Raw genomic sequence first — 10675 nt, forward strand, 5'->3', positions numbered from 1 at the left:
ATGCAGTATATTACAATTTTGATTTTGGGTTCAACGGGCAATTCACCCCATGGAAACCTTTTTTGATGCGTTCCAGTGCATCCCCCCCCCCCCACCCCCTTTTCTTAACCTTAAATAAGTACATGTGTGTTCCCATACAGTCCAGAAAAAAAATGCAGCATGTTCTACTTTTTTTCTGGAACGCACTGGAACAGACCAAACTGGTGTGAACTATGCCACTGAAAACCATATAACCTACTACCATTAGGATTGCCACTAGTGATAGACCGATTATCGGCAAAGCCGATATATCGAGGACTGATATGCACTTTCCCCGATATATCGGAATATTGCTGATATTTCGGGAAAGTGCTTGTACCGGAGTGATGCCTGTAGCTAGAGGCATCACCCCGGTACCAGCGCCCATAGCCGACGGTCGGCTGTCTTGTAATGACTACCGATGCGGCTGAGAAGCCGCTCGACTGTCATTACAAGGGGCGGGAGGGGACGCCCCCTCCCGCCACTCACCCCGGGTCTCCCGTCCCACAGGGAAACCCGGGCAACCAGCATGCACTAACGCTGAAGACCAGATCAAAGCCGCATTCGGCTCTGATGGGGTCTCCATGTAAAAACCCAGAAATTATGTCATGACATCACTTCTGGGTACTCAGCGCCAGATTTAAAAAAAAATGACAGCATTCAAAACAGCCAAACTTGGCGTTTTGAATGCTTTTAAGTGCAGAGGAGGGGTTTGGGGTATTTTAGACCCCCAGATCCCTCCACAATACTACCTGCAAGTAAAAAAAAAAAACTGGATTTTTGACTTACCATAAAATGCTTTTCTCTTAAGCTCATTGACAGACGCAGAGTCCATATATTGATATCCGTAGGGTATACTGCACCCTACAGGACACTAGTAGGCAGAAAAAAAGTTCTGGCCACACCTATGGGCAGTCCCAGGGGGTATACCCTCTCTCTCCCTGCTACAGGATGTCAGTTTATGTAACAAAGCAGTGTCAGAAATCATACCAACCCAACTCAAAATAGAGGGGCGGGTACTGCGTCTGTCAATGAGCTTAAGAGAAAAGGATTTTACAGGAAGTCGAAAATCCAGTTTTCTCTGTCGCTCATTGACAGACGCAGAGTCCATATCTTGATATCCGTAGGAACGTCCCAAAGCAGTGCCATAAATGAGGGGTGGGATAAAAGAAGAACCCAATCCAGAAGGCCAAAACAGAGCCAACCAGAAAAAAACAGAGGACTCATCGAAACAAACAGATGGGACCCACCTGAAAAAAAACACAGAACCCCCGAGGTAGACCAAGGGTCCCCTCAAACAGCAGCCAGCAAAACCTTGCGGCCAAAGGAGGCATCCGCCGATGCCAGCACATCAACCTTATAAAACTTAGTAAAGGTATGAACAGAGGACCAGGTAGCCGCCTTGCAAACCTGAAGCACCGATGTCTGATGGCGGAAGGCCCAGGAAGCACTAAGAGCCCGAGTAGAGTGCGCCTTAACAGGGAACGGAGGAACCTGACCCTTAATAGAATAAGCCTGCACCACCGTCTGCCTGATCCATCTGGAGATAGTCGCAGCAGACGCAGGTAACCAATTTCTAGGGCCATCCGTGATCACAAAAAGTGAATCAGACTTACGAAAGGAGTCAGTAGTAGCCAAGTACACCCTGATTGCCCGAACCACATCCAAGGAGTGCAAAGCAAACTCCCGAGGATGACTGGGCTTAGGACACAGGGAAGGTAACACAATATCCTCATTCAAGTGGAAACCGGAAACCACCTTAGGAAGGAAGGACAGATTCGGATGAAGAACCACCTTATCCCTATGAACCACCAGATAGGGGGGAACGACAGGACAACGCAGCCAGTTCCGACACCCTGCGCGCAGAAGTGATAGCCACCAAAAAGGCCACCTGGGACAAGGTAAGCAGGGGAATCTCCCTAATATTTTCAAAGGGAGGTTTCTGGAGAACCGACAACACCAAATTAAGGTCCCAGGGCGGTAAGGGCGAGCGCACCGGAGGAACCAGGTGCCGCACCCCCTGGATGAAATTCTGCACCAGGGAATGAGTGGCCAATGGCCTCTGGAAGAAAATCACCAAGGCTGAAACCTGACCCTTGATAGTGCTCAAGGCAAGCTTCTGCTCAACCCCCCGTTGAAGGAAGGCCAAGACCCGAGCCACCGAGTAAGAGCGTGGAGGAACCCCGAGGGACTCACACCAAGCAATATAAGACTTCCATGTACGATGATAGATCTTTCTAGAAGTCGCTTTCCTCGCTTTAAGTAGGAATAACTGAAGCAGACAATCCCCTGTCCTTCAGCACCTGGCTCTCAACAGCCAAGCCGTCAAAGCCAGTGACCCGTAAAGCAGGATGGAAGATCGGCCCCTGAGACAGCAGATCCTCCCTGAGAGGAAGCCGCCAAGGAGCGTCCGCGACCAGCCTGACCAAGTCGGCGTACCAGGCCCGACGAGGCCAGTCCGGAGCCACAAAAATGACCGGAATTCCTTCCGCCTCTATCCTGCGAAGAAGTTTCGGCAGCAACTTGAGAGGAGGAAAGGCATACAGCAGCTGATACTGCCCACACGGGGCAAACAGCGCGTCTGCCAGAGGATTGCGGGAGCGGGCTACAAACCTTTACACCTTCCTGTTGAGCCGAGACGCCAACAGATCCACATCCGGGGTGCCCCAACGAAGGCACAACTGGTGAAACACCTCTGGATGAAGGGACCATTCTCCTTAAACCAAGGTCTGACGGCTGAGAAAATCCGCCTGCCAATTTTCCACGCCTGGAATGTGAACCGCGGAGAGAGCCGGAACAAAATGTTCTGCCCAACGCAGGATGCCGGCCACTTCCACGGCCGCTAGAACACTCTTGGTGCCCCCCTGGTGATTGACATAAGCCACGGCCGTGGCATTGTCCGACTGAATCCGCACCGGGCATGCCCTGAAGACGCTCGGTCCAGTGAACCAGGCAAAGCCTGATCGCTCTCAGTTCCAACACATTTATCGGCAGCCTGGATTCTTCCAGGGACCAGAGTCCCTGAGCAGAATGCCTGCTGAGAACCCCTCCCCACCCAGATAGACTGGCATCCGTGGTGACAATCGTCCAAAAGATCGGAAGAAATGACTTCCCCTGACTGAGCATCGGAGACCGAAGCCACCAAACCAGGGACTCCCTGGTCCGCTCGCTCAGCCGGATCCGATTGTCCAGGGAATCGGGATTCCGGTTCCATTTGAGAAGGATCTCCTTTTGGAGGGTCCTCGTATGAAACTGAGCAAAAGGTACCGCCTCGAAAGACGCCACCATCAGTCCCAGAACCCTCATGCAGGTCCGAAGAGATGACCAGTTGGCGGACAGCAACAGCTGAGTCGCCAACTGTATTTTCTGTAGTTTTTCCGCAGGAAGAAACACCTTGGCCAAGGACGCATCCAAAGTCAGGCCCAGATAGTCCAGCCTCCTGGAGGGAACCAGGGATGACTTCTGCAGGTTCACAAGCCCCCCGAACTCTTCCAAAGAGGTCATGGTGATCTCCAAGTTTGACAACAGAGCCTGTGGAGACTCTGCACGGAGGAGGAGATCGTCCAGGTAGCCCAGGACCGATATGCCCCGGTGCCGCAACAGTGCCAGAACTGGCGCCAAAACCTTTGTGAAGACCCGGGGAGCCGAGGCGAGACCAAAGGGTAACACCACAAACTGATAATGGTCCTCTCCCACAGCAAAGCGCAGAAAACGTTGGTGTCCTGCGTAAATGGGAATGTGAAGATAGGCATCCTTGATGTCTATGGAGGCCAGAAAGTCCCCCTGATGCAGGGAAGCCACCACCATGCGAATGGACTCCATCTTGAATTGTTGCACCCGGACAAAATAATTGAGCGCCTTCAAGTCCAGAATTGGACGCACCTTGCCCTCCTTCCTGGGCACCGTGAACAGATTTGAGTAAAAGCCCCAAAAAAGTTCCCCACAGGGAACCGGAACTATTACTCCCTGTTGTACCAAGTCCTGCACTGCCCCCAACAGAGCCCTTAGTCGATCCGGGGACAGTCGCACATTGGAAGGGAAGAACCTTACCGGTGGAACAGACCGAAACTCGATCTTGTATCCCGACCGCATGACCTCGTGAACCCATTTGTCTTGAATCCTGGAGAGCCACGGGTCCGGGAACCGGCGAATACGCCCCCCCACCCATGACATGGGTCGGGGCGCACCTTCAGGCCAAATCGGACTTGTCCTCAGGTCTGGAAGGACCGGATTTCAGCTTACCAGACCAGGGTCTCTTGAAACCCCCCGAGGGGGCCTTGAAGGGCTTCACCTTGTCGCCCGCCCCGGAGGAACGAAAAAACTTCTTGTGGGCTGAGAAGGAAGGTCCCCGTCTGCGACGAGGTTCCTTACCCTTGGCAGCCTGCGGGAGAAAAGTGCTCTTGCCCCCAGTGAGACCTTTGATAATATCATCCAAGGTAGCACCAAACAGGCGATCCCCCTGAAAAGGGAGATCAGTCCAGGCTTTTTTTAGAAACCTGATCCGCTGACCAGCACTTCAACCATAGCATGCGCAGGAGAACCACCGCCAAAAATGACAAACGCCCCAGCAGTGGGGCAGTATCCAGCGTGGCGTCACAAACAAACTGCAGCCCCTGAACCATCTGGTTCAGCAACTCCGCCACGGCAGGAGGGAGGCTTCTCCCCTCCAGGTCACGGCGTAACAACTTGGCCCATTCCGTCAATGTTTGCAAAACCAGAGCAATGTTAAACACTGGTCTGAAGGCCGACCCAGCCAGGGAGAACATAGTGCGGGACACAGATTCCGCCCTACGATCAACCGGATCCCTAAAGGACGGGGAATCCTCCACCGGGATAACAGTAGCCTTATTAAGCCTGGAGGCCGGCGGATCCACCGAAGGCGGCACCATCCATTTCTTAAGGAGGGACTCTTCAAACGGGTAGTGCCTAGCAATCCGTTTAGGCATCCCATGGGGGCGTTTCCGACGGACCCACTCTTTCTTAATGATATCGTCAAAGCATGTGGGAAAAAGGAAAAACCTTTGTCACCCTAGAGGGCTTGCGAGTGCCAAAAGCAACCTACGTATCAGTCGCAGCCGCAGCTGCATCCTCCAGCTTTAGGGTCTACCGGACAGACACAATGAGCGCATCCACCAGCGCCTTGTCTTGCGCGACAGCGGAGGCAGAAAGGTCATCCTCACTATCAGAGGATACGGGGCGCGAGACAGCAGCCCCAGAGGGGAGACCCGCGTCAGCAGCGACTGGCTCAGAATCAGAGGCATCAGAGGAGACAGGGGTAGGCGGGGGGTTGCTTTTTAGCCCCCCGCCCCTGACAGGCCACCTCCACCCGGGACACAAAGGACTCCGGGACCGCTAAAAGCGCATCGATGGTGAGCTGGGAACCGGAGGGCCCTGCGGCCACCTCGAGGGGATCAGGCGGGGACACATGTGCAGCAGGGTCCATGGTACACCAGAGGAACCCGTCAGCAAATTATGATAAAATTAAAAAAAGTTTTTGTTTTTGAAAAAAATGTCTCCCAGCGCTACAGCGCCTCCCAGTGGCCAGGCAGCGTGCCTAGAGACCCCCGCAGAGAGAGAGAGAGAGAGAGAGAGAGACCCCCAAAGGCTCACCACCCAGATGCACCAGAAGTGTCCCAGAGTTACGCTCAGCAGCGCTGTCCGCATGGAAAGAAAGGCCTGTGGAGCGATGTGCCCGGGTCTAGGGAGGGGCTCCACCCCCTCCACGCCTCCAGGAACTCCCACTGAAGCCCAGCTCTGAATAGGAAAACGAGCTGGGTGTACCAAGATGGCCGCCGCCATGTACCACACGAGGAGGCTACAGAAAAATGGCGGCCCCGCGCGCTGCGGCGGGAAAGGGGGTCCCCCCCAACACAGACTGACGATCGATCTGCAGGTAGGCCCTGGGGAGCCAGTAAGGAAGCCCCCCGCACAACAGCCGTCCGCAGCTTCAGGACCCCCCACCACCCCTTAGCGGCCTACATGAACAGCCAGTCACCCCACACACAAACACCCCCCCCTTGAGGGGGGGGATACCATAGGTGGGGGGTGCACAGGGGAACCCAGAGAAAAGGGGGTCCGACTGTCCCAGGGAGGGGCCCGCACCCACCCCAGAGTCAGCCATGAGGAAGAGGGGGGAGAACATGTACTCACCATACCGGAACAGTGCGGGTGCCACTCCAGACAAAACCCCTCGCCGCTCAGTGGGGGGGGGGGGGGGAGTGTCGGCCAAAAGGAACGCTGCGACTCCGCCACAGACCGGTCGTATGCGACCTGGCAGGACGTTTAACCCGCGGGCCAGTCCCCGTCCAGTGGGACTATGACACGGCCGACCCAGCGCAGAGCTAGGGCCTGCACGCGCTCGTAGGCCGGCTGCGGTGACCACTGGATTTCAGCATCCCAGATCCCAGATCCGGCATAATTGCTTGTAGATCTCACAGGAACAAAAAAAAGAAAAAAAGATAGCTAAAAAAAAGGAAATATCTAAAAAAGCTTGCCAGGACCAGAGGTCTGGCATTCATGGTAGAGGTGCTACCCCTTCAGGGGATGGACAAAGCACACCCCTAAGTGCACTTTTTTAGTTCACTTATGGGTTTTTTCATTTAAGGATGACAACAAAACAACAAACAACTTGTGTGGAAGGACCCTAAGTGAGTTTAATTACCACCTTATGGCTACATGTACACGGGACGTTGTAAAAAGTCCTTTGAACGCTGGAATTTAAAGGACGTTTAAAACGTCCGTTGTGTCGCGTTTGCAGACGCGTTTAGCGGCCGTTTGCGCTCAGATCGGTTTTTAGAGGTCAAAAAATCATTCCCCTTTAAAATGGAAAAACGCAAGCGCTAAACGCGGGTGATCGCGTTCGGTCGCGTTTTGCGTTTGAAACGCTGGTAACACACGTTCTGAACGCAAATAATTGCTTTCCAAAAAACTACACTGAACTCAACTGCCTCTAAATGACTGTAAACGACCCAGTGTACATGGACAGATAAGATAACATAGAGGAGTGTTCAAGGGGCTTCTGAAAAAAACACCCAACTGCTCCAAAACGGTAATTTACAAGTAGCAGTGTACATGAGGCCTAATCAGACACAGAACCTGTGTAAGGCTCCATGTACACGGGACATTTATGCCTCGTTTCCACTGAGCGGAACGGTTCGGATCGGTTCGGTACGGTACGCTATTTTTGGTGTTTCCATTATGAAAGTGGCCCATACAACCGAACCAAACCGCACCATTCGTGGTCCTCCTTCAGATGTAGGGCCATAGGAAATGGTACGGTACGGTTAGGGCGGAGCTACTGGTGTCACACGATACATTCCACTGATTGGTGGACAGGAAAACGTCACTGCTGTCGTCAAACGGAAGCGCAGCTCAGTCCAGATATAGGAGAAGGATGCCTGCAAATAACAGCAGGGTCTGGTCAACTCAGGAACTATCCACTTTCCTTACTATAATTGCGGACAGTGTTATTCAGAGTGAGCTTGATGGATCAGTGAGGAATGAAAAGGTGTATAAAGATATTTCCCAGCGGATGGCAGCCGAGGGATTTGAACGGACGTCGGGTCAGTGTAGGGCAAAGCTTAAGAAGCTTAAAGGCCAATATAAAAAAATTAAGGATGCCAACAGCTGTAGTGGAAACAGTCGAAGTACTTGGAAGTGGTACGATGCCATGGACGCCATTTACGGGCATAGGCCAGCAAACCAAGGCAGGGAAGGAGGTCTGGACTCTGCATCTTCATCTGCATCTGCACTTCTCGAATCCATGATAGATCCTGTTGGTAAGTTTTATTTTTTTTCCTGCTTGGCATTGGCTTTCCCTATGCTAACCATTTAAAAAAAATAACTGCACAAAACCATTAACTCTGCACCAAAAATGTAATTGTATTTGTGCAGTGGACTGAAAGAAAATGGTAGGGAGTAGCGCTGCACTGTTTTGTATAATTAATGAAAAATGCGTGACTGGTGTTTTGCTTAATTAGTATGGGCTTGATAATATCAATGGGGGCTGAATATGCATAAAAATACTATTAAAGGCTATCATGCATGATTTCAAGCAGCCACAGTGCACTTTAACCAAGTAAAGTTAATCTCAGAATGGATAGGGAAATGTACTGTCTGTATAAACCAGCCCCTATTTTTGAGAAAAAAGACAACTGTAGAAAAGATAATGGAGATTTCTGATGCTCTCATTGTACCTTAGCCTTTAAACTGATATAGTTCCATTATTTTTTATTTAAATACCTGGACAGAAGAGTATAGGCATCTCATTTTTTTACCCACTCTGCATCCCATTGTTTACTACCTGATGATAACTGCCATAAGATAGTACACTGTGTCTTCTTCTCGTTTGTGTATAAAACCCTTGATATGTGCATTTTCAGATACTGTGGATGGACTCTCCAATGATACCTCTAACTTTTCAGACGATGGTCCATCGACATCTTTCAGCAGCACCAGTACGATTGTGTCAACACCAAGCCTACCACAGAGTACGCCAAATGCACCACGTCACACAGGTAAGACATTATGATCAGAGTGAAAGTTATAATTGTGCATTTTCTTAAATCAATATTCTGGTATTTTGTATATTCCAGGTGAAAGGAGACGGTTGCAGCTGGATCTGCGCACAGTTATTGATGATATGAGGGCAGTAGAGGAAAGACAACAGGAAAGGATGGAGACCCTTTCTGAGCGGTGGTTTCAGGCACTGCGTCAGGATGCCCAGGAAGCTATGCGCCAGGAGGCTGAGATTGCCCGGCAGCAGATGGAGCAGTTGTCTACCTTCAACCAGGCCTTCCTTGGTGTCCTAGGGCAGCTTGTTCAAGTGCTGGGAGCCAGTCGTGATCCCAGGCCACCGCCAAGGCAATAGTGCCTGTCAGCCAGCACAGGACCTGTACCCTTTGTTTTTTGGTAATTTTTCAGTTTTGTTTTGTAAAAATGTTTTATTTTTTTGAATTCTTACTTGTAAGAAAATATAGAAAGAATATTTTTGTTGTTGAATAAAAGAGATTTTATAAGAGACTTTGGGTGTTTCTGATTCATTAATGTAAAACTTTATTAAAACTTTAAAACAATCATGGTAAAAAATTAGGTGTTGAGGTGACGCATCAGAGCCTGACGTATTTCATTGCACTCATCTTCAATATCCTGTGCTATTACCCTTACTGGCTCTTCTGCAGACGTATTCCAATCCTGGTGGAAGTCTTCTCCATGACTTTCACAAAGATTGTGAAGAGCACAGCAAGTAAGCACCATGGATTTGACAAGTTGAATGTCACTGTCATTCCTCTTCATAAGACACCGCCACCTACCTTTAAGTCTTCCAAAAGCATTTTCAACTACGACCCGTGCCCTGGATGTTTTCTTGTTGTAGGTTTGTTGTTCTGGTGTCAGGCGGCCATTGTCAGGAAATGGTTTCAGGAGCCAATTTTGTAAAGGGTAGGCAGAGTCCCCGAGCACATAATAGCCAACATTCACCCCCCAAATGTTCTTAGTGGAAAGAGGGTACAGCCCTCCCTGCCCAACCCAATCCCAAAATGTGGACAATCGTAGAACCCGAGCATCATGCAAACTCCCAGGTTTTCCAACATTCACACTCCAGAATAGTCCTTTTCCATCCACCACTCCCTGGAGGATGATGGAATGCCAGCCCTTTCTGTTGAAGTAGTCAGTGTGGTATTCTTGTGGTGCTATTATTGGTATGTGTGACCCATCAATAGCACCAACACACTGTGGAAGACCCCACCTGTTTTCAAAGTAGTCAGCCATGTCTTTAAGCTTTTCCCTGTCTGGAAAATGAACAATTTCAGGAGCTAGCGATGTGCAGACAGCCTTACAGAAGTCCTGCACACAACGGCACACTGATGATTTACTGACACCAAAAAGATGACCTATACTTCTGTATTCACTGTTGGTAGCCAGCTTCCACAGTGCAATGGCTACTCTTTTCCTCACTGGCAAACTGGCTCGGAAGTTTGTGCTTTGCTTCTCCATCGCTGGACGTAGCCTTGCACAAAGGTATGAAAAGGTTTCCTCCGACATTCGGAAATTGTGCACCCACTGTGTGTGTGTGAATCCTGGGACGGTCACATCCCACCACTCATTGGCACGGGGGAGAGCCCAAATGACTGGTCGGCGGCGCTGCTTTGACAAAAGGAGAAGCATCTTTAAAAGAAGAAAACGCAGATGTTACCATATCACAAATAATAAAAACATATTAATACAACATACTATATTTTACAAGGTCAGATAGCATCATGTATAAAAGTGAGCAATGAGTACACATTGCAAGTATTACACCTTATACATAAATAAAAAAATACAGAATCTGCAAAGATCTAATATAAGATGGGAAGGATATACAGTACATTATGTATTCAACAACATACATGTTGCACACGTATGTAAACATGCACATTTGAAGTATTACACCTTATACATAAATACTCATTATACTACTAATGATTTGTTATGCATTTGATTTAATACTTCAAATGTGCATGTTTACATACGTGTGCAACATGAATGTTGTTAAGTACATATGTACTGTATATCCTTCCCATCTTATATTAGATTTTGTCATATTCTGTATTATTTTACTTTTTAATACGGGTAGAAATAAATGACAATTGGCATAATGTTGCTTACCCTATAACGC

The 10675-nt window shown here is 49.7% G+C and overlaps 1 protein-coding gene across 1 annotated transcript; it reads left to right on the forward strand.

Moving 5' to 3' along the window:
* Nucleotides 1-7549: 7549 nt before the first annotated feature.
* LOC309544378 (uncharacterized protein) lies at nucleotides 7550-8887 on the forward strand (the record flags this gene model as incomplete). The annotated part of the gene is made up of 3 exons (XM_082243293.1): nucleotides 7550-7796; nucleotides 8400-8534; nucleotides 8613-8887. 3 exons carry the CDS (start codon nucleotides 7550-7552, stop codon nucleotides 8885-8887), a joined length of 657 nt encoding a protein of 218 aa, XP_082099419.1.
* Between the last annotated feature and the right edge of the window lie 1788 nt (nucleotides 8888-10675).

Source organism: Pelophylax lessonae, assembly GCF_965119305.1.
Source record: "Pelophylax lessonae genome assembly, chromosome: 1".
Classification (NCBI taxonomy): Eukaryota; Metazoa; Chordata; class Amphibia; order Anura; family Ranidae; genus Pelophylax; species Pelophylax lessonae.